At 43.0% G+C, this 25,159-nt stretch overlaps 1 protein-coding gene across 9 annotated transcripts in view; it reads right to left on the minus strand.

Moving 5' to 3' along the window:
• The window catches only part of ASXL1 (ASXL transcriptional regulator 1), a 75,111-nt gene extending 53,380 nt beyond the window's left edge, over positions 1-21,731 (minus strand). For 2 of the 9 annotated variants that reach the window (XM_023251346.2, XM_023251340.2), the window contains exons 1-4: positions 20,951-21,106; positions 15,110-15,192; positions 14,046-14,048; positions 12,585-12,693 (exon numbers count right to left, since the gene is read on the minus strand). In XM_023251346.2, the coding sequence (XP_023107114.2) occupies positions 12,585-12,693; positions 14,046-14,048; positions 15,110-15,192; positions 20,951-21,007 (252 nt within the window). In that variant the 5' untranslated portion in view covers positions 21,008-21,106. Of the gene's footprint in view, positions 1-12,584; positions 12,694-14,045; positions 14,049-15,109; positions 15,193-16,453; positions 17,916-20,442; positions 20,749-20,950 lie in introns of those variants that run through there. The other 7 variants (XM_023251342.2, XM_023251344.2, XM_045053757.1 and 4 more) reach the window with 7 other exon arrangements.
• Positions 21,732-25,159: the final 3,428 nt, after the last annotated feature.

Genomic DNA, 25,159 nt, shown 5'->3' on the forward strand with positions numbered 1-25,159 from the left:
TAACATTTCTCCCCACTTAAATTTTTTTAAAAAAGAACTGTTTAAAGCAAAGGTAATAATAATGTTTTGCAAAATGTAAGAAGTAAAATGTATAACAACAGCACAAAGGCTAGGAATGGGTGAGTGGAAGAACAGTATCATAAGAATCTTACATTTCACGTGAAATGCTGTAATATTTTTTAAAGGTCATCTGTGGGGGCACCTGGATGGCTCAGTCAGTTGAGCATCTGACTTTGGCTTAGGTTATCATCTCACGGTTTGTGAGTTCTAGCCCATCGGGCTCGCTGCCAGTCAGCATGGAACCCACTTAGGATCCTCTGTCCCCCTATCCCTCTGCCCCCCCCCCCCGCACACTCTGTCTCAAAATAAATAAATAAGCTTAAAAAAAAAAAGTAATCACAAGGAGGAAACAATACAAATGTCACCAACTGAGAAATGGATAAGCAAAATGTCGTAGATCCACACAATGGGACTTTATTCAGCAATAAAAAAGAAACAAACTGTTGATATGATACACATTACAAGATGGCAAAATCTCAAATACCTCATACAAAGTAAAGGAAGCCGACTCCAAGGGCTACATAACATATGATTCCATTTATACGACTACAAGGATAGAAAACAAATCAATGGCTGCCAAGGAGTTAGGGTGGAGAGACAAGCAGATCACAAAAGGGCACGGGGAAGTTTCTGGGGTGATGGTACTGCTCTGTATCCTAATAATGATGGTAATTTTGTTTGTCAAACTCAAAGGATTATAACCTAAAAAAGGGTGAATTTTACTGTATACAAATGTAAAGCTGAATTTTTAGGGGAGGGAGAAGCACATTAGCATTAACAGTTACTGGAGCAACTGCGTTAAAGCCACTACAGCATTTCTTTAAATAGCCCAAAAATGGGGCGCCTGAGTGGCGCAGTTGGTTAAGCGTCCAACTTCAGCCAGGTCACGATCTCGCGGTCCGGGAGTTCGAGCCCCGTGTCGGGCTCTGGACTGATGTCTCAGAGCCTGGAGCCTGTTTCCGATTCTGTGTCTCCCTCTCTCTCTGCCCCTCCCCCGTTCATGCTCTGTCTCTCTCTGTCCCAAAAATAAATAAACGTTGAAAAAAAAAAATTTAAAAAAAAAAATAAATAGCCCAATAAAATGTCAAAATGAATGTGAACTAAAAAAAAAAAAAAATCAAATGAACTTTTAAAAAACTTCACAGAATTGCACATTACTACATCAAAACGGGTTAATTCTACTGTACGTAAATTATGCCATAATTTAAAAACAGGAAGAAAAGCACAAAATACTATTTTACATCCACAATACTCAGGCTGTCAGGCAACAGGAATTCATATTCACTCTGAAAAGCAGCTGTACTTCCTAGTAATGCCCATCAGGTGCAAGGCCTACTGGTCAGTCCCATTCCCAGCAACACACACACCCTAGGGAAAGCTCCTCCACATGCACACCGGGAGACGCGTACAGAAGTACTCAGTGCAGCACTGTGTGTTACAAACCCAAAAACATACCAAGAAGAAAATGGACACATAAATCATGGTATATTCACACTGTAAGACAGCACACAGCAGAAAATATGTGTGTCAATTAAACGCATCCGCACATTTCAAGCTCAGAAATGATCAAAAGCAACAACTCGGAGGAAAACACATGATTCTATTCACATGAAGATTATTTTTAGGGGCACCTAGGTGGCTCAGTTGGTTAAGCATCCAACTTCAGTTCAGGTCATGATCTCATGGTTCATGGGTTCGAGGCCCCCATCGGGCTCTGTGCTGGCCGCTCAGAGTCTGGAGCCTGTTTTAGATTCTGTGTCTCCCTCTCTCTCTGCCCCTCCCCAACTCGTGCTGTGTCTGTGTCTCTCAAAATAAACATTAAAAAAATTGTTTTAAAAATTATGCATTTCACAAGAAAAGAGTAAAGATAATATATTCGCAAAATAAAATACATCATGCCCAGTAGGTTTTATACACGTTCTACTAATAGAACAAATCTCTGTCTTAGACTACTACAGAGAATCAAGAGAGGGAAAACAGCATGGCTTGTTTTCACACCAAAACAGAACAAAGTTTGAAATCAAAATATCACAGATATATCACTTATGAATACAGATGTAAAAATCCTAAATAAATGATTCATACTAAATCCAGCAATGTATGTTTAAAAAGACTAGGAATACAAGGACGTTTGAGCACTGGAAAAAAGTATCTGTTAACAGAATTTACTATATTATCAAATTAAAAGAAATAAACTATGATACATTTACACAAATATTTATTGAGAGACAACAGTAACTAAAATTAAAAACCCGTCCTCTAGCAAAGTTTGCTCTACTCAAAGGAGACAAACGATAGCAAAACACAAAATACACACCTAATATCAGACCAAGTAGATATAAATATCAAGTAGAAAAACAAAAAGGCAGGGAACAGGGGAGTATTAAGGGGTGGAGAGGTATTAGGGTACAATCTGAGCAAGACTTGAAGGGGCTGTGGGAGCAAAGCAGGCACATACATGGGGGGAAAGCATGGCAGACAGCTGAAACAGTAAGGACTTTAAAGCCCTGACAGAACAGTGGCAACACGTTCCAGGACCACCAGGGAGGCCACTGTGTTTACCCAGCAGAGAGACCCAGGGGCAGAGTAAGAAGAAAGGGGATGAGAGTGAAGGTGCAGGCCAATCTTGTAAGAGCACTGCAAATGACCAAAGATTTTGGCCTTGACCCGAAGCGAACGCGAGGGAGGGTAAACCCTGGAGAGTTCTGAGCAGAGGAATGACATGATCTAACATAAAAAATAAAAATGAAAATGAAAATCTTCCTGGCTCCAGTGCTGAGGAGAGTGGCAAGAATGGAAGCAAGGAGACAACCAGGAGGTTATTATAATAATCTAGGGGAAAGACGAGGGTTTAAAGCAGGGTGTGGGTGGGGATAGAGGTAAAATGGGATATATTCTGAAAGTTAAGCAAACAGGACTTATTGATGATTACATGTGCCATGATAAGAAAGGAGTCAACACAACTCCAAGATTTCTAACCTAAGCCACGTCAAAGATGGAATTCCCCTTAACTGATTTAGGTAAAAAAAGGGTGCAACAGGTTTCAGGTGGGAAAATCCGGAGATTGGTTTTATACATGTTAATTGTGAGATGCCATTAGTATCCAAACAGAGATACTGAATAAGCAATTTAATAGATACAAATTTGATGGTCAGGGGAAAATACCCAGGGTGGAGATATAATCTGGAAATTGTCGGTGAGAAAAAAACAGAGAAGCAAAGGAAACAAGTCAGCAAAACAAAGAAAGATGAAATCTAAGTGTTACAGAGGGAGGTACTGAAAAGAACCAAGTAGACTCATCCTCTAAATTCCACAGTGCTCAGATTTTAAACCAGGTACTACGGCAGACAAGGATGAGGAATTGTTAAAAGTCTGCATTAGGAGGAGACAGACGCCCTTAATCTAGTACCATGCACTTAAGCAACAACTGCTCCCACTGCTGCAGGAGACGAGTGAAGAAGCCACAAAACCACCACACTGAACTCCCCACTAGCCTGGCTCTTAAATAAAGAATAAGCCCTCAACCCATGTCATCAGACATTTGAGTAAGCCACATGGGGTGAAAAATGACACACACTAAAGTATACACCCATGGAAAAGAGCCTAAAAGCTTCCAGAGACAGGCAGTAGAACAAGGGCGGCGGGGGGAGGCACATACAGATGATCAGGAATAAATATGGCCCTAATTTTCAAAAGCAACGCTGGGCCTACTGGGGCACCTGGGTGGCTCAGTCGGGTAAGTGTCCGACTTCGGCTCAGGTGATGATCTCACGGTTCGTGAGTTCGAGCCCCATATCAGGCTCTGTGCTGACCGCTTGCTCCGAGCCTGGAGCCTGCTTCGGATTCTATGTCTCCTTCTCTCTCTGCCCCTCCCCCACTCATGCTCAGTCTCACTCTCTCAAAAACAAATAGATGTAATAAAATAAATTTTTTTTAAATAAATAAATTTTTTAAAAAGCAACTGCACCTTTTTTTTTTTTTTTGAGAAAAGAAAGCTTACATTTCACAGATTTTCAAATCCTTCATTCCATGGAAAAGAGATCCTGATAAACATTCCATACTATATATTTCAATTTTGATACTAAAACTTACTATCCTAAACCAATTTGACTGTTTGGCATAGAGAACTACTACCAGTCAAGTAGTAATGACCTCCTTCTATGTGTTTTTCCACTACATTTACCCAACAAACATTTACTGAGCACCTCCTATGATAGATGGTGAAGATATTTGAGGCCAAGAACAAAATAGTGCAGATTCTCTACCCCCAACACCTAGTCAGGAGACACTCTGTAAACAACCACCTAAATAATTATAGAATCATAGATGTGTAAGCGCTAAGTAAAATTTGGGGCCCAAGAGGAAAATCCAATTTAGAGATACAGGTCCTGAGGAACGAACATTTAAGATCTACAGCCAGGGAAAAGCAGAAAAGAGTTCCAAATGGGAGACCCTAAAACTGGAAAGAACTTAAGAAGTTCAAAGAACAGAAAGAAGGGGAGTGTGGCTGAGCAAGGTTTGGATTTTTTTGGTAAATGCCATGGGAAACCACTGACAGGCACAAAAAAGACATGTGTCGTGGTCAAATTATGTTTTTTAAAAAGTCTCTCCGGGGCGCCTGGGTGGTTCAGTCGGTTAAGCGTCCAACTTCAGCTCAGGTCATGATCTCACAGTTCGTGAGTTTGAGCCCCGCGTCGGGCTCTGTGCTGACAGCTCAGAGCCTGGAGCCTGCTTCTCTGTGTCTACCTCTCTCTCTGCCCCTTCCCTGCTCATGCTGTGTCTCTCTCTGTCTCAAAAATAAACATTAAAAAAAAAAAAATTAAAAAAAATAAATAAAATAAAATAAAATAAAATGTCTCTCCAGCTACTGTGTGGATTATCAAGGAGCAAAGTGGACGCTGAGGGGACAACAGTGAAAGCAAGGGGCCCAGGCAAGAGCGATTTCAGTATCCGGCATATGAGGATAGCTTAAATTCAGGTGATGGGCAATGGGGATGGACACCAAAAAAAGTACAAGAGGTTAGAAGTAGAAGGAGAACTGTCCCGAGTTAATTTACCCAAGAAAAACTGGCACACAGAGTCAAAGACTAAAACAGAAGGGATTCGCTGACGCATAAAGGCACACATGTGAAAGCACATCTAGTCAAACTAAATCAAAAAAGCATCTTCCAGAACAGAAACACAGACCTTTTTTGCTCCCCATTCCTTTCCCGCCTCGTGATGCACAAAGAATTTAAAGATTCTCCCCATTTGAGAACCAACTCATCTAGTCAAAACTTCAAACCTCTTAAGCCTGTCCCCCACGTGTTGATACAAATCTCTCAAATAACCACAAAGGTGACTTGGTTCCATTTACTTAAACTCTCTCGGACTGCTTCCCCATTAGTACAGAAATACAAGTATTTACGTTTCAATGCAAGAGGCCAATGCAAGAAGTATGATGCCTGTCTGCAATACAATTAGCACTCAAATGTCAGTTTCCAGCTTTTCTTCCAGACTTCGCTAAACTAGAAGCAGCTACTTTGTCAGCCTGAACAAGCTCCTCAAAGAACTCTCCCAAAAAGTCTGATCTGAACGACTGAGAGAAGAGATCATACTTCCAGTTTTCATCCTGGCCGACCCAAAGAAAAGTGTGTATTTTCAAACACAGTCCCACGGAAGTCTGGAGCATGCACAACTTCCTCATGTTCCTAGAACCCCAGTGCTTTACAGTCACACTTTAGAAGTACAATTCTTTTGTTTCAAAAATACACATCACTTTAGCAACCCTGAAATTATCATCCTGCCCACCCGCTGAGCGACCACAAAACCGTTCCGGTGGCAGTGCTTTCGAAACCTGTGGTAGCTGACCTTTACCACACTTTATTATTACAGGGCTTTGAACTTCAGGAAGTAGAAGGACAAAAGGTAGTTCATCTCTTAGACATAAAACCAGAGTGTGACCAGAGCTCCAAAAACAATCAAGTTCTCTCTTCTCTCTGAGCTGGTTTGGAATCCTAACAACAGAATACCCCCTGTTCCACAGGCAGATCCAGACATCCCTTGAGAATTACTCAAACAAATAAGGAACCTCTTACCAACTCAGGGGTCAAAGCCTCCATCGAAACTAAACTGCTGCTACTATCAACCAGAGCAAATGGCACTGCTCTACCAACTGGGCCTTCTGTGCAGACCTCCTACAGTTCAGAGTGGAACAAGGCTCGCAATAAAACGGTCTGCCTCCAGTAAATACCAAATGCATCACAAAGGAACAAGAAAAAAAATTATTCCATGCCGACTTACTTTTCACACAAAATAGTCTAGATGCCAGAATGTGAGCACAGGAAGAATCTTGACAGATTTTTTACTCTAGGAAGTTTTCAACAGAGTTCCAGGGTCTGGGAAAGATCCTCAAGTGCCTGGGGCATGGGTGGGGACACTACAACCCACAAGAGAGGAGGAGATGGGCCCTCATGCTTGTTTCAACCAGAGCAGTTTCACAGCCACCTATTTGTATTTTGCAGCTCCATTTCACGACATAAAAGGGTTTTACACCTGAAGTATTTAAACGACCAATCCGTTTCAACTCCTGAGCATTAGAGACAAAGAAGGATAAATGGACATGTTCAGTAAGACCTGAGATGCTTTATACTAGAACCTAGACCTTGACTCCTAGTCTGGTGCTCTTACTGTCACCATGTATCACTTATGCTAGCATAGACAAGAACACCTATGATCAGAAACGCCAATGTAATTAATGCAGAGTGCAGAAATTCAACCAGCCATAACTAAAAATTCACATTCCAAACATGAAAAACTACTTTAGTAAGCAAACAATTATAAGGATTTTCACTAAAGACACTAAAACTGACACTTGGAGAAGTATCAAGGAACTCACAAACTGCTCCAAAAAGATGAAATGACCAAAGGTCAAAAAACCTGTAGAAAAATTCTTTATTCTAAATTGGCATAATGAAAAGAACTTAAACTCAAAAGGTGGGACCCTGGGTTCTACTCCCAACTTGGCCACAAGCATTTGTCACACAGATGTACAATCACAGATAAATTATTTGTTAGATGCTCTGTTTTCTATCTGCAAAATGAAAATGAACTGGATGATTTGACAGTCTTTTCTACACTAAAATTCTAAGATTCTAAGCATTTAAAAGATCATAGATTTGATAAGACTAACACAGACTATCAAAGACATTGTCTTAAAATGTCACTACCATTTTAAATGAAAGTAGAAATTCTTTTTTGTAACAAGCCAAGACGATCGAAGTTCAAAACTCTAAAAGGAATAATAACATCGCATCTAAAACATACCTAAAATGTTTAAACTGTTTCTAATGGCTCAGTTTCTGCCTTCCGCAATTAAGAGGAACCAGATTATGGCCATTGTCTGGGACAGATTTATTTCTAGTGTCAGCAGATTCTTTCACAGATTTATGTAGAACTGCTCTAAAGAGGGCAAGGGGGAAAAAAAGGTTCTTAGAAGTCGACTTGTTGAGCAAAAGAAAGTATAACCCAAAACATGCATATTCTATTATAAAACTGATATAAAAGAAAGGTGAATTACAGGGAGAATTAGATAGCTAAGGTTTTGATGATACCATGATCTACTTTTCATCTAGCCAATGCTTACTAAGTACCTATTATGTGCCAGAGACAGGAGATACCGTGAAAACAAAGTCCCTGCACTTATACACTAGTACGGAGAGACTAACAATAACCAAGTAACCAAACCAACAAGGTAATTTCTGAAACTGATAGGGCTATGAAACAAACAAAAACCCTCCTAATGTTGTAGCATTAGATGGGTAGAGATAACTTCACTGAACAGATACTTCTGGATTAAGAACCAAAGGACAAAGGGGTGCCTGGGTAGCTCAGTCAGTTATGTGTCCAACTTCAGCTCAGGTCATGATCTCACAGCTTGTGGGTTTGAGCCCCGCATCGGGCTCTGTGCTGATAGCTCAGAGCCTGGAGCCTGCTTCAGATTCCGTCTCCATCTCTCTCTCTCTCTCTCTCTGCCCCTCCCATGCTCTCACACTGTCTCTTTCTTTCTCTCTCAAATATAAATAAACAGTAAAAAAAACAAACAAAGGACAAGAAGTCACCATAGAGCTTTATAGTAGAAGGGCTAGCAAGTGCAGGGCCCTATGGTGGACACAAGTCTGAGGGGTTGAGGAACAAAGTAAAGACCAGGACGGCTTTAGTGACGACCAAGGGAAAAGTACCAGGACAACACATCACAGAGTAGGCAAGGGCCAGACACGACAGTGACATGATGTAATCTGCTTTATATATACTTATTATTTTGAAAGAGAGCACATAAGCATGCATGTGCAAGGGGGCGGGGGACAGAGGGAAAGAGAATCTTAAGCAGGCTCCACACTCAGCACAGAAGCTGACAAGGGACTCGATCCCACAACCCTGGGTTCACGACCTCATCAGAAATCAAGAGTCTGACGCTTAACCAAATGAGCCACCCAGATGCCCTGTGATTTGCATTTTTAAAAGACCACTCTGCTTGCTGTGCATGTATCAAAAGTCAAATCAAAATGTTCTCTGATACTGCCTTTCAAATGACAGTCTCCATGATTTCACCGTATCTAAGTCTAGGCTTACTTCATTTGTTCTTTCGGTATTTAACAGTAACATAAATAGCTTTGAAACTGCTGTAAGTGTGGAGTTGTACCTGAATATTTTAATTGTAGTTATATAAATAACATTGTGAGGCTGCAATAATCATTGCTCTCTCTTCCTCCATTTGCTTTTTCCTTTCTTTTATTTGCAAACTGTGGATTTTAATGGATAGATACTTCAAATACAGTCACCTATTTCCTAAAGATGTTTTTTATACTTAAAAAAAAAATGCTCTACATATTATAAAGATCCAACTGGGCTTGTTAATTGGGTTAAAAGACCCTGAAGGGTAAGCCCTATATCTTACACAAGGTATAATAAAGTGCGAATAGCCCTAAGTAACAAAAGTGATGTATCAATGTGAGAATCATTCCACAAAAACAAAAACAAAAACAAAAAACTGAACGATATTCACGTGACTGCAGTTATGCTGACAGTAAGTGCTGTAAAGTCCAATATAGGCAACACTCACCAGTGACACAACCACCAAGTCACAAAATCATAGTAGTAGTTCAGCATCAAAGTCCAAAAATGTAGAATACTACAAAGAAGCTCAGAGTGGCTTTATAAGAACAGGGAATCCCAAGTGTAAACAACAGTATGAATCCTACCTCTAACCAATAATGGACACTGACAGCTGACTTCAGGAAAGGCTTAAGGAAAGCAATTCAAATCAAGAATTCAAAACATGGGGCACCTGGGTGGCTCAGTCAGTTGAGCATCCAACTTGGGCTCAGGTCATGATCTCATGGTTTGTGGGTTCGAGCCCCGTGTCAAGCTCTGTGCTGACAGCTCAGAGCCTAGAGTCTGCTTCGGATTCTGGGTCTCCCTCTCTCTGCCCCTCCCCCACTCGCACTGTGTGTGTGTGTGTGTGTGTGTGTGTGTGTGTGTGTGTCTCTCTCTAAAAAATAAATGAGCATTAAAAAAAAAAAAAGAATTCAAAGCCTGGATAGATTTCATCTATCCCATCCATCCTTGAGGACTAGCTCTGGGGACTGATGTAAACATCTATATATAAAGTGTCAAATGTACCATCACATGACACAAAACTTTTATCAGACAAGAAACCCTGTGGCATACCCAAAAGGACTCCAGCTTATCAGTAAACCTTTGGTAATCATAGATACAGCCACACAAATGTATCCAGAACTGAAAAAAAATTCCTGTTTTCCACGAAGTAGCAAAATCACACGGATGGATAGAATTCTGACCTTGACGGCCCCACTAGAAGATATTTCCAAGCAGAGGGCAGAAAATCTAGAAGCCATTCTGCACATGCTTTTTCTTGACACATAAAACTTAGGCAAAGTAAATGGCACAGGATTTCAGAGGTATCACTAGAAATCTTCCAAAGAAAAAATGAGAAACGTAATTAAATAAGTTGTGCCTTCCTGTCCCTTATTACAGGCAAGACCCAGACCCATCACTACTATACCACACATCCCATCACTTCCACCCTCCATTGCTGAGTGGCTCTGTACCACAACCTGGGAACAGTGGACATGATCCGACAGTGCAAACAAAAAGCTCTGGAAATAACCAAGATTTCTACACTTTTATTAGTCCTTCAAAAATGTATTTAATTCCACAAGACAAATGACCTGAACTGCTCAAAAATATCAATGCCATAAAGGACAAAACAAGGCAAGGGAACTGTTCTACATTAATAAAGATTAAAGAGACATGTCAACCAACTGAAATGCATGATTCTTGACTGGATACTGGACTGAAAATATAAGCTATAAAGAATATTTGGGAGGGGCGCCTGGGTGGCTCAGTCGGTTAAGCATCTGACTTCGGCTCAGGTCATGATCTCACTACTCGTGGGTTTGAGCCCCACATCAGGCTCTGCGCTGATAGCTCTGGAGCCTGCTCTGGATTCTGTGTCTCCCTCTCTCTCTGCCCCTCCCCTGCTCCTGCTGTCTCCGTCTCTCAAAAATAAATAAAATGTTGAAAAAAAAATTTTTAAAGTAAAAAAAAGAAAAAGAATATTTGGGGAAGTAGGAACAATTTGAATATGGATTACATATTAAATACTACTGTATCAATGTTAGTTTTCTTGAATGTGATAATAAAATTATGGTTATGTAGAATAATGAAGTACCAGTTCTGGCTAATACTTGCAAATAGTTTGGGGGCGGGGGGGGGGGGAGAGGGGAAGGCATGCATATGTAGAGAAGGATAAAGCAAATGTGGTCAAGTTATAAAGACAAAACTCAGTTCTTGCCCTCAAGGTGTTCACAGAAAAAGGTATTTCTCCTCCCAATATAGAAATATGCCATCAACATGCATATTTGTTATATATGCAATACAATCATAATTATACATACCTATGTACCATTATGTTATATACAACAACATATAATAGAAAAATGCCATTAACGAGCAATTGAAGATAACCTAAAGAAACACCAAAAAAGCTAGCATTTATTAAGGACTGGTTCTGTAGCAGGGATGCAGACACTACCATAAAGAAGAGTTAAATCTGTCCCAGGTTATAAACCTAGGTTTTGAACTCAGGGCTCTGTCTCTACCAAGGCTCGGTTCCTGACCCTACATTACGCTGCCTCTTAACAAAAAAAACAAAAAAAAAAAGCCAAAATATTATAAATAATATAGAAAACAGCACAGACATCCGAATATAAGATACATCTGAAATATACATAAAGTATACATAAAGATCAAATTTTATGATAGCAGGTGATGTAACTGGTATTTGCTCAAGTGTTTAATTTGAATTAAAGAAAATAAGTCCATCAAGAAAATAAAACAAGGGGTGCCTGGGTGGCTCAGTCGATTGAGCATCTGACTTCAGCTCAGGTCACAATCTCACAGCCCGTGAGTTCGAGCCCCACATCTGGCTCATTGCTGTCAGCGCAGAGCCCACTTCTGTCCTCTGTCCCCCTCTCTCTGCCCCTCCCCTGTTCACACTCTCTCAAAAATGAATAAACATTTAAAAAGGAAAGAAAAGGAAACTAAAAGGGAAAAGTCTGTATATAGACTACTGCAATTTATAACCACATTATGGACGCAGTAAAAGGGTCAGCATCAAATTTTCAGCTTCCTCAACAGGTCATCTTATGACTAAATCAGGTCAGCAAACTACAGCCCCAAGCCAAATCTGGCCCTCTCACAGTCTTTGAAAATAAAGTTTTATTGGAACACAACCTGTCCATCCCTTTATGAATGGTCTATGGCTGCTCTATTGCTACAATGGCAGAGGTGAAGAACTGCGATAGAGACAGTATGATCCCCAAAACCTGAAAGATTTATTATCTGGCGCTTTACAGAAAGTAGGTCAACCCCTGGTTTAAATGATAGCCACATAAGCTAGCCTCCTTAGCGCAGCAGGCAGCATGTCAGTCTCCTAAATGACAGCCATGTATATCACAAGTAATAGGAAAATAATTAGCCTGTTCATTTCAGCTCTATTTAAGCTTTATTATGAACTCTACCTGACTTAACTTCTCTTCCTTTGTAATTAGCGTCACTTAGAAAACACTAATGAGTTTTTGAATTTCCACAAGTATGTTCACACGTCAGTTATTTTCCATAGAGTAGGTCTTATTTTAGCTGCCCGGTAATTTATCTTTCACAATACTATTACAAACAAAACCCTAATTAAAGCACATTTGCAGTTATCCCCACACATACTTATCCCTCCATTGCACACAATCTGCAAAGACATAGACAAAGAAAAGATGAATACAGACAAAATAGCTGATAGGACTAAATAATTCCTAAAACCCTGTTCGCCCTAGAGCATCTCAAGGTGCCATTTAGCACCAACAGAATCAGAATCACCTGCCTATTAGAAATGTAAATTGATGGGCCTCAGATCAGACCTACCAGGTGACTTACACTAAAAGTTTAAGAACAGAGTTGCTATTACTTACCTTGAGTGTGAAAAGGCTGATTCGGCCAGGCAGTTTATAAAATAGCCCCTCTCCTCCTCTTGAATTGGAATGTAGCATGGCATTGAGACATGCAAGAGGGGATGTCCCACTGTGAAAACATACAAGGATGGATGAGGGCTATATAAATCTATATGCCTACTTACTCAAAGATCTAATACCCTCTAACTCGTTCTTAAATCAAGAAGAAAAGAGCAAGAATATAGCAGAAAAGGGCCCATAACAATTCCACTTTGAAAGTAGTAAAACAGCAACGAATGAAGTTCCCATCAATCACACCCGGATAAGACATGTCATGTGATTCCCTTGTTCCACACCTGACACTTCCTTAGTGCCTTTTGACAATACCAACCAAGTTCTCAAGAGACTTAGAAAAAGCACACAATGACTGTTGAAGTTCAACGAGTCTTTTTAAAAAACACATTACCCAGTATTTTTATTAAATTTTAATATTAATTAAAAAGAAATCTGTTTCCTTGCCTCTGTATTCCAACCTGTATCATGCTCAGAAGCTGCCACATATTATCAACACAAAGACCACAGAATCAATGCCAGCGTCCAAGAAAATAAGCATACGTTTTCATCCCCAGTTAAATATTTTCTAATAAGCACACAAAAGAAGAATATTTCATTTGCTTTTCCTCTATTCTCAAGGGGAAAGGATGGGTTTTATTCTACATCTACCCAGGAGCAATCACTTAAGTTGGAACATAAAAAGAAAAGTAAGTCAAATGGACTTGGTACCCAACAATGTTCAAACATTAAACCAAGAAAGAGAAAAAGGGAAAAAGAATTATTAAGCTATTTCACAGTCCCTGCTACAACAGTTGCTTCCAAAACAATGATAACTGAGTTGGAGGCTACTTACTGAATCTTAAAATAGAACAGCTGTCAAAAACACAGACAAACATCCATTATTAATACTAACAGAGTGTGGCACCTGCACATCAGTGCTAGGGTTCACCTGAGCACCTTCTCTTCCCTCTCCCCAGTATGCAGAAAATATATACAGATCTTAAGTAAAGCCTCTTAAGATTTTTCGGAACCAGAGGCCTTAATTTATGCAGTGTTAAAAATAAATTCTGAGTCTAAAAAAGCCATTAAAAAAAAAAAAACCTATTACTTATTCTGCTTTGGAACACACTGGATGCTAAAAAAAAAAAAAAAAAAAAAATTCACCAAGAACCAATCTCTAAAAGGAACCTTGTGCAGAATCTGGAGTATCCGGTGGGTGTGCTAGCATCTCTGCTACGAGGGGGCGTGGCATGCCGGCAGAGTCCTTCAGCAGAACAGTGACTCCCACACACTAGACCTCTGTCTACAAATTACAGAGCTGCTCACTCATCACGAGCTACCATGACTGCTTCCCTAATTCCTATAAGAGCAAGGAGCAGAAACAATTTAAGGTTCTCAGTTCCATCTGTCCCAAAGGGACTAATTTACCTTCTATAGGTATAGTGGTCCAACAGCAGTGCAGACGGCAGCATGATGGGAAATAGCCCGTAAAAACAAAAATAAAGCACAATTATAACGCTACACAGTGCACAGGTACTATTTAAATGAATGTGATCTAGGTAATCCTGGTCTTCCCTCCCCACAAACTGTCAACTCGAGAAGACTTGAACTGATGACTGGAAAGTGAGCATCTTTTGACCCTAAAAGGTCAATTTCAAGCAGATAAAACTGAACCAGCAAAAACATACGTTGTTTGTTCTGAGTCCCAAGAAGGGACACTGTGTTGTGCTCTCCTCTTTCATTTAAATTAAAAACAAAACAAACAAACAAAAAAAACAGGTTGGGGTGAGAGTGAAGAGAGAAAAGGATTAAAGACAGCTGCTGATTTGCATGCCTGCGACTCCTCTGGTTTCTAACTTGTTGCTGCTTTAGGAAAACTACATCACAGGAGACTAAAATCAAGGTCACTCTAAAATTTAGTATATTCCCTACGATAAATGGCTAGAATCAGTAGGGAGGAAAAAAAGGTCAGTGGCTGTTATAGTGATGAGACCACCCTTCTTTGATCCTAAAATAAAGGACTTCAGAGATATAGAAAGAAGGGCAGAAAAATACAGAAGGGAAAAAAAGAAGGAAGTTTTAAACAAGACAGAGCCTATCAGGGTCTGCCCCTTCTCTATTACTAAAATGCGCAATAGAGAATACAAAAGAAAATGTGCAGACTCCTTACACAAAGAACACATTCCGTGTCAAGATTTAAAGAAGAACAAGAAGAATAGGGAAACTGCTGCATCTCTAATGAAAACAAATGGATGTTCACCCACTCTCACCCTCCACTCAGAGGAGACACAGCCTGGGAGATAGTTCCATACCACGCCAGGCGTGGGGCAGGAGGGGGGGAGGAGGCATATGTGCACTTACTCATGTCCCTATGTATCTACAGAAAGACACAAGTCCTGTGAAATCCTCATGCTGAGCAGCAAGAACAATACATTATTTAAGAAATGTTGGCTGCTATTGTTAAAAAAAAAAAAAAAGAGAACAATACAAACCTCATTTCCTTTAGTCCTTCTGCTTCTATGACCTGCAGAATCTGTTTTGGTGTCATTGGAGCATCTGAGTAGTTTTCCAGTACCTGAAGAAGAAATACAAATATTCTGATTTCAGTGTGTCATTTCCATTTATATCCATCAGTCTGTATCAGTGGCTACAGTTCTGCTGTGAGATACCACTGCTGACAATTTGGTCCCTCCATAGTTAAAACTGCTTCAGGAACCAAATTACGTATATAGCTATCTAGTTGCTAAAAGTCACTGAAATTAGCATAAACAGTCTAATTCTTAATTCTAAAAACACACATCTTCTTAGCATACATGCTCTGGTACGTGGGTGGGGCCTCAGCAACCCTGGTTACCGCCTAACCTCACGTTGTTCACATGACTAAACCACAGAATACGTAGGGCTATACAATAAATGACAAGACAGAAATGCATTCAGATTTTCTTTCCCAAGGAAGTCTGTTTAGTAGCCGTATTTTTTTTTCTTTTCAAAAATTTTTTTTTTAATGTTTATTTATTTTTGAGACAGAGAGAGACAGAGCATAAGCAGGGAAGGGGCAGAGAGAGAGAGGGAGACACAGAATGTGAAGCAGGCTCCAGGCTCTGAGCTGTCAGCACAGAGCCCGACGCGGGGCTCGAACTCACGGAGTGTGAGATCATGACCTGAGCCCAAGTCGGCCGCTTAACCGACTGAGCCACCCAGGCGCCCCTAGTAGCCGTATTTTTAAGTGATGGTTTTTGCCACTGTGTTGTGAAATCCTGGTGTTAACTGCCACGGTACATTTTGCCATTTGGCAACATGATGCTCTGATTCTGCACGATGGGGGCAGGCAAAGCAATGGGAAACAGAGCATCCCATTTACGTTGGCATCATCTGCAACAGGGTCATGGCAGCAGTTTCTTAGTGAGCAACCGCATCTCTCTCACATGAAGGTGCAGGGAAGTTCTGGAAATGCTGTCCTTCTCAGGGAGAAAAAAGAAGCTGCCAGTAGCTTTGTACTGTCTCTACCAGTAGCTGCTGAGGTAACTCCAAACCACACCAATACCTTGCAGTCACTGTAACAACTGTAACAACTAAGTACTACTTTGTCTCAAATAAAACGTAAAGCAAGCAGTCTGACAGGCTTGCTTGCTAAAGGTTCTCCCTATGGAAGAACATGAGCCCCTAGCACTAATGGAAGTAAGTCATGCTTTGGAGAAGCAGGTGCTGAAATAAAGCCCCTATTTACCATGGTCCCGTTAACCTCTCTTTTCAATTTTTACATTCTCTTCAGGTAGCATTAGCACCTCTCGTAGCTTCAACTACTACCTATATTCTGCTAACTCCCAAATATTTACCTCTGGCCTGGGTTTCTCCCCCAGCTTCTGACTTCAGGTCTGTACTCACATTCCCCCCTTGATCATCTGTTCTCATCTAACTGGCAACTCCAACTAATCGTGCCTCTTCCTCCATATCTCTGCCCTTGATTGACAACCTGTCTGCTCACCTAATGCAGAAACCTAGGCAGCACTCCTACTCTCGCCTGTCCCCCAGTTCCTTCCCTGACCCGATATACAGGCCCTTCACTAATACTCCCATAACCAGCCCCGCTTTCCTCAAATGCATTCTTCCTTCTCTGCCATCCTTCACTTAACAAATACACGAGATATTTACTTGTGCCAGGGACAATTCTAGGAATTCAGCATAAACAAGACCAAATCCCAGCTACCTGCTATAGTCTGAGGTCAACCCTACAAAACAAACCTGCCCTCATCACTTTCCCACCTTAAACTCCTTCAAAAGCAACCTAATCATACACAGGAAAAGCTGAAGCTTCTGTAGAGTTCACCACCTCACTGGAAAAGCACAGGCTATATAGAACCAGACGGACCTGGATTCAAATTCTTGCCTGCTAAACTTGGGCACCTTATCTCCCAACTTGAGCCTAAATTCCCTCACTTGTGATGGAAGGATACTGATGTCTCCCCGTAAGAGTTGTTAAACAGATTAGAGATAATGGAAGTAAGTGCCTATGGTGCCTGGCACACGAGGTCCTCAGAATCCGGTGCCTGCCTGTCTCTCTACCTCACTGCCAAACTGATAATCCACAAGCTTCACGTTCCAACAACTGTGTGTAGTTCTACCCAATTCCCACACTCTCCACCCTGTGCACAAGCACATGTGCGAGCGCACACACACGACTGCTATTTCTTGTCACTAGCTCCTGCTAACATCATCTGTGATGGCCCTAACTTCCGCTCACCCTTCAAGATTCAGTTTGGAAAGCACCTTCCTCCAGGAAGCCTTCTCTGATCCCTGCCAAGCAGAGTTAAATGTCTGCTTTCAGTGTCCTCCTAGTCCACAACACATAATTTACCTTCCAAAGTAGGGCACTTGTGAGTGAAAGAGAGAAAGTAAGTAGTCATAATTATGCCTGGACAATAAGCATGAACCAGGATGTCTGTTTATCATTTGTACATCTACAATGGCACTTAGCAAGTAGTAAAATGCTACTCATGAGTCTAGACCTTCTCCACTCCCAGAAGACCATAAGCTCCTCAAGGGCAAACCTTATTCACCTCTGTATTCTAAGAACCTGACTAAGAGCCAAGTTAAGCAGTGCTGACTTGAACAAATCCACAACAAACCCTGGTTACAAGCTACTAATGCTCACTGCCACAGGTATCACTTCTTTGATACTAAATGTGAGTTGAGCTAGTCAATTTCTGTACCATATTTTTTTTAAAAAAGAAGGATGACTCTGAAAAATCAGTTACCAATTATTTAAGCAACAGTCAGGATGAGCCTGAGAATCTGAGAGAAAACAAAATCTCTAAAAGGAAGTTACATCAAAAGATACAAAGTATTCACTTTTATTATAATTGTATATGCCTCCAGCTTTTAGTACAAGAACAATTCAGCAGTGTTCTATTCCTAGTCTCTTTCTAGCACACTTTAAAAAAAAAAGTATCTCTTCTCCTACTTCAAAGAGAAAAAAAAAATGTTTGATGTAAGAATGGTCAGTCATGAATCAAAGTGAAAGATAAAGCGTACAATGAAGAGTGTCTCAAAGCCAGGGAGAATCCATTTAAGGACATTCAATTTAAAGGGAAATCCCCTTGGCTATTTCTCCCAAACAAATTGTTCCTAACAAGCAGGAGGATTTACACTATCCAACCGTCTAAAGTCTACCTCTTATATCTAGAAAAGACAATACTACAGAATGTTTCAAAGAGGAGTATCTACTTCTCAACAACATAACTAACATCTGCAAAAATCAATCTCTTGAGGTATACTACCCTACTGAACTTCTCCAGGAGTCTCTTCTTTCCTACCCAAAGAGTTTTTAAAAGAGTTCCCAGTATCACTCTAGCCACGAATCTAATCAAGGTCAGGAGCAATATGAAACCACCCCAAAGCAAGTGCCTCTGATTGCCATGGCAAGCAGTCCAAATTCACCTGTCCAAAGAGTAGATTTAATCAACCTCCCCACCCTTACAGCTTTCTCTAGTCAAGATGCTCTCTGTCCAGCATAAGCTCTCACAAACTCTCTAGCACTCCAGGGTGCAAAAATTTTCTTTACATGGGGAGAGAACGCTAAAAAGTTGCCCCTCACCCACCAAGTGGTCCCATCCAAAGGGATAGAAAATTCTAACAGAAAAACAATACAGATATGCACAATTATGCACCATGTTTCCGAAAGTCCTCTTTCACATGTTCAAGGGCACTACAAAGTAATTCCCACTCATATTATTCTTTAACGAAGAGCCATAAAACAAAAAGAGAACAAAAAGAGAAAGAACTTGGATAATCTGGCATGCGGTTGAGCCAATGGTAAAACAGAAGCAGCAATCTGGATACTGGAGTTCATATCACATCACAGTTAAGTTCAAGAACCTAAAGAGGCTTCACAGAATAGTGGACCCCAAGTTCCTGAAGTCTTTCATCTAGTAAGAGCCAACAGAGCTTTGAGACAAACTTTAAAATTCCATCAGAACATAAATAACACAGGATTTAAAGGTACTTTCACCTACCTCTAACAAGTAACTCTGGCACGCAAATTTCCTCTTGGTGCCCAGAGTCATAAACACCTACATAACAGGGACTCGGAGGAGAATTCCAATGAACACCCAAGAGTCAACCTCGAGGAGAAAGAGAGCAAGCACATCCTTTGGCTCTCCCCTACTCTCCTTCAGGCCTAAATTTGTTTCCAAGTGAAGCAACACTGGAGAAATCCTAAAATTTCCAAGAGATCTCAAAGCCAGCCACAGCTTTCAATTTTGACCGAATCAAAAAAATATTTAGGAACTTCAAAATCTCCAATTTTCACATGCCAAACCAAAACAAATTAACTGAAGCATGAAACTTGAGCACACAAACAACTGCTATTTCTGTTCACTGGGCAACAAGTGCCTGGGGAAGACAATCAGGAACACCAGTGAAAATTCTCTTATAAACCCAACAGCTTTAGTTCTTGTAAGTCAGTAACTGAGTTTCATACACCCCAGGTAAGAAAAAGGCGTACCTACCACAGACCTGTAACAACACTCAACACACAGCCATCTCTGCACAACACCTTTGAGGCAGGAACCTCACTTCCCAAAATAAAGCAAAAGACTACAAGATGAAGCTTCATTCACCATTAAAAAGTCAATTATAGTAATTACGTATCAACTACAGGGTGCCAAGAGGAATGTATGCTATCCACACTATAACCCTGCTATGTGACACTCGAGGAAGTGACATCTCTGGGAGAAGTATGAACTATTACTATTGTCATCCGCAAGATTTTATGAGAACACGTCTCACAGTATCTCAGCTTTGTGGGTGCAAATCCAAAAGGAAGGTATTTCACTTACAAGTCCTCTGACGCTGTGAAAAAACTCACAACCCTCCTCACCAGGCAGCTTCCAACACTCAAATTACTCTCTCCTTTGCTAAGTTCTCAGCGAGCAGTATCTTCAAACAGAGGTACTTGGTCTTTGTCCAACACTTCACGTCTACATGCACCAGTACGCTAAGGAGTGGACTCACACACACATTCTTTGCAAAGTAGAGGCACTCTGTGCACAGTGCCTATCTAGCTCCAGTCTGGCTTAGGAAGTAAAACACTCTAGTCAGCGTTTCTCAAAGTGTGGTCCGGGGCCACCTGCATTACAGGCAACACAGGAACCTGGTTAAAATGAAGACACTCAGACTCTACTCCGGAACCTCGGACTCAGAGGATCTTAAGTAGGGCCCTAGGACGAGCATTCCTAAAAACCTCCCAGATGTCCAAGACGCTAAAGTTTGAGAACCACTACTCAAGGTTCCAGCAGGGAGTAAGCACTTGCTTCCCTCCACACACCTGGTTTAGATTGGGAAGGCTCAAAATGCCACTCGCGTCCTCAAAATTGGGGGTGTTTTCCCACCCCTGGAGTCAAACGCACCACCCCATTACCCACCAGGAAGCGAGGGAGGAGCTTCCGACCCTTCCCGGAAACCTAACTCCCCCGAGTGCGTAAACGAAGCTTCCCCAGACCCCCAGACGCTGCCAAATAGTGGGGGAGGGGAGGCTGGGGCCCCGCCGCCCAGAGGGGGAGGAGTCGGCCTGCCAGCTCGCCCCTCCGCAGGAATTTAAGGGGTGGGGGGAGCCGCAGAAAAAGGCGCCACATCCAACCGGCGGGGGACCTCTCCCCACCCAACGCCGGGCGGTGGGGGGGGGGAGGGGGGGAGGGGGTCCCGTTCCTAGAGAATTGGTGGCCCCGCCCCCTCCTGCAGTGGGCAGGGCTTCGCCCCTCCCCCTCCCGGTGGAGGGGGCTCGGCGAGCCCACCCCCCGCGTCCCCCACTGAACCCCCTCGGCGACCCGCCTCACCAGGCGCGCGGCCTCGGCCCACGTGCGCTCCTTCTTCCTCTTCTGTTTGTCCTTCATCCTCCTCCTCCCCGGCGGCGGCGGCGGCGGCGGCGGCGGCTCCACGCGGGACCTCCGGGCGGGGCGGGTGGCGGCGGCGCGGGGCTGGGGCACCGACGGCGGCGGGGGGCGCGTGGCGGCGGCGGCGCGCGAGGACTCGGGTGCGGCCGGGCAGAGGGGGCGGGCGTGCGGGGACCGGCTGGCGCGAGACCCGGCGCGAGGGCGGCGATGGGGGAGGGGTGGCGGCGGCTCCACGCGCCCGCGCTGCGTCAGTCGCCCACGGCGGCGGCGGCGGCGGCGGCAGCGGCAGCGGCAGCGGCGGCGGCAGCCCCGCGATCGCTAAGGAATGCGGCGGCTCCGCATAACCACGGGGTCAGAGGTCACGGCTCCAGCCTCCGCTTTCCCGCTCTGCTGAGGGGCCGAGACAGGACTGCCGGCGGGGCGGGAAAGCGAGACGCGGCTTTCCCTTCGGCGCCCGGGTGTGTGCGTGTCTGCCGTGGGTGTGTGTGTGTGTGAGTGTGTGTGAAGAGTGAGGAGGGGGAGTGTGGGGTTTTTTTTTTTTTTTGAACAAAAACAAACCGAAAAGGCGGCTGGGAATTGTAGTCCCGACTGCCTCTCTGGCCTCCCCGGCTCCGGAAGAATATGGCTGCATGAAGCGCTTGGACCACACTTCCCGGCGTACCTCTCGCGGCCCGTCTTTTCCGCCCTCCCCTCCCTTCCTCCGCCTCGCGCAAACCTCGGTAAAGAAGGGGGACGGGCAGTCGTTCGGGGAAGAGACTGGGCGGAGTCTCGCGAGGTGCGGGAACTGGATGCGCGCCTGAGGCATTCTGGGAGGCAATGCTGGGAAGGGGCGGTGGCTGGGCTCCCCTGCCACACTTAACCCCTTCGGCGCTTCTCGCCTCCGGGCCCCCGGGCGGTTAAGGGTGAGGATGGAGAACTGGAAGCTCGACTCCCAGGGCCCACTTTATGCCTCTCCCCGCCTAAACGGTTCTCACTGACACTTCAAAAAGATGACAAGGGGCAGGACTTTCCCTTTTGGTCCTTCCCTGAATGACTCACTGCCGCATAATAATGAGACAATGAGACACTCATACCAGTAAAACGGTTATTCCACGCTTGATGGACCTAAGCAGTTCCCCATTTCCTCCTCTGCTCTCATGCCCCTAATGCCGCTATGTGTTTGCAGAAGCTATATTTGCAGAAGCTGCACCCGCAGCCTAGAATGTTACCACTTGGTGAACTTCGTGATAATGAGGGGTAAAGAACTTGGACTTTGGGGCCATACTGACCGCAATGCACTTGAGGCCTTCTTAGAGGCAGTACCCTGGAGAGAACACAGGCCCTGGAGTCAAAAGTAGACACTCCTACGCTGGAATTCTGGCTAGGTCACTCCCTGGGTATCGACCTAAAAGTAGGGGCTCAACCTCTCTGGGCTTCAAATGTTCTAATCTACAACATTAGTCTAATAATACCTCAGAGCACTATTGGGATTAAAATGAGCATAAAACACATGGCAGTTGGGAAGAAGGTGTGAAGGGAGACTTCCATGTAATTTGGCTCCTAGCATAGAGCAAGTGTTTAATAATTAGTACACGCTGAGAGACAGTGGACAATGTATGTAGCCTCTCTGAGCCTTGGTTGCTGAATATGAAATGAAATTTGGTTCAGAGTGCCCAGCACATAGGGTTTTTGTACCTGTTTGTCCGGAAACGTTCCTAAAATCAGTCCTAAACTGGATTAATGAGCAGCCAGGCCTTAAATATTAGGGAGGCGGGGTCAATGGCCACAATTTGAAAGGTTTCCCTGGGTAACGAAATAACCTTCCATCCCCTGATGTTAGCACATGGGAGAGCCGGTGCTAAGAGGCACCACAGAATTCAGTGCTCCTGCTTTAATGCTCCTCACACAGAAGATGTTCGTGTCCAATAAACGAAATACTGCAAAGGGAATAGACTATAGAAGGTGAAATGAAATCTCTCCCCTTCTTACTTCACCCCAAGAAGGGGACAAGGAAGAACAAACCCCTACCACCACCACCAAAAAATTGTTTGACCTGATTTTTTTTAACAACGTTTTTTTTTAATCTACAGCTGACACAGTAACCTTTGACAAGTCATTTGACTTGTTTCAAATGTTTTCTTCTTGAGTAGCTTCGCCCTCCTTTGATCTCCAAGGAGTAACTAGAGAAGGTGCACTCTAAGATTTACATGTTTAGGGGCGCCTGGGTGGCTCGGTTGAGCATCCGACTCTTGATATCAGCCCAGGTCATGGTGGTTCATGAGTTCAAACCCCCGTTCAGGCTCTGTGTGGACAGTGTGGAGCCTGCCTGGGATTCTCTCTCTCTCTCTCTGCTTCTCCCCTGCTCATGCTTTCTCTATCTCTCTCTCTCAAAATAAATAAACTTTAAAAATCATTAAAAACATAAAATTTACATGTTTATCACAGGCCCTGTGGTAGGCAGAATAATGCCTACCCCAACACACAACCCCCAAACTCTCTATGCCCTGGTTCCGGGCCCCTGTGAATATGCTACATTCCACCATGAAATTGACTTTGAAGATAGAATTGAGGACTGGAAAACAACAAGATTACCCCACAGTATTTGGGTGAGTCCAGTGTAATCATACATACCCTTAAAAGCAGAAGAAGAAGGCAGAAAAGATAATTTTTTATGAGGCAGGAGAGGAATCAGATTTGAAGCTTGAGAGAACTCAACCCAGTGTTGCTGCCTTTAAAGGGGGCCATGAGCTAGGGAATGTAGGCAGCCCCGAGAAGCTGAGAACAAGTCCTGCCAGCGAGTAACAGGACCTCAGTCCTATAAGGTCATGGAACAGAATTCTCACAACCTGAATAAGCTCGCAAGCAGTAACCCCCTCTTGCCAAGTCTGCAGAAAGGAATGTAGTCCTGCCAACATCTCAATTTTAGCTGTATCAGAGAACCAACCGAACCACACTATGCACGGACTTCTGGCCCACAGAAAGCATGAGATATAAATGAATGTTGTTTTAAGCCACTAAACCTGTGGTAACTTCTTACAGTGACAAAAAAAAAAAAAAAAAAAAAAAAAAAAAAAGCGAATACACTGGAAATGACTTTAATTCTTTCAGCCAATACTGACTGGCTCCACATTTCGGTCAAGCCACGGGGGGAATCCAGATGTGACTATTTCAAGGTCTCTGCCCTTACAGAATTAAACAGAAACTGATGGCATCATAGTTAAGTGTGAAAAGAGTACGTTCAGAGGACTGTATGAAATGCTGTGTTGAAAATGGACGTGAGTCCCTAAACCTTAAGTAGCTGTGATTTTTTTTTTTAAAGCAAATGAGACTCACGTTTATTCTGTTATCAGAAGCACCAAAAAACAACCCATACATTTTGGTTTTGGTGTGTGTGTTTTCCATTTTATAACAGTGCTTTTATTACAAATCACCTTTTAAGTCAACACAGGTGCCACAGGGCAGTGTAAGATAAACAGGACTGTATTCAACCCTGTTCTGTTTGGGGATGAGTCACTGTTTTCAAACTGCACAGTTACAAGCAAAGCACACATTCAGGAATTTGAATAACACACAGCACCAGCAGACTCAGGAACTCCCAAAAGGACACCCCTGAACCCCACTGTGAGATAATGTATTGCCATGAGCTTTGGACATCAGCTGGCCTGGGTCTGAACCTTCTTTTGCAGTTCCTCTCTAGCTGACTGGCTTTGGTCAAGTTCTGAAACTTCTCATTAACTCAAAAGATGGAATTGGGATTAAATAGGATCTTTCTCTCTCTTTTTTAATTGTTTTAGTGTTTATTTACTCTTGAGAGAGAGACGGAGCATGAGGGAGGGAGGGGCAGAGAGAGAGGTAGACACAGAATCCGAAGCAGGCTCCAGGCTCTGAGCTGTCTGCACAGAGCCTGATGTGGGGCTTGAACTCACACACCGCAAGATCATGACCTGAGCCCAAAGTTGGACGCTTAACCGACTGAGCCACCCAGGTGCCCCTAAATAGGATCTTTCTAAAGTGAATTGCACACAGGAGACTCACTAAATGCCAGCTCTCTTTGCCTCACAAAAGCTTTAGAGCCTAAAGTATAAAAAGTGCCTCCTTTTTATGCTTCAGTGAGCCAAGCTCTGGAACAGTTTTCCACTCAAACAAACGTTCTCTTCCAGTAATTCTGTCCCT

The sequence above is a fragment of the Felis catus genome, chromosome A3 (genome assembly GCF_018350175.1).
Source record: "Felis catus isolate Fca126 chromosome A3, F.catus_Fca126_mat1.0, whole genome shotgun sequence".
Taxonomy (NCBI): Eukaryota; Metazoa; Chordata; class Mammalia; order Carnivora; family Felidae; genus Felis; species Felis catus.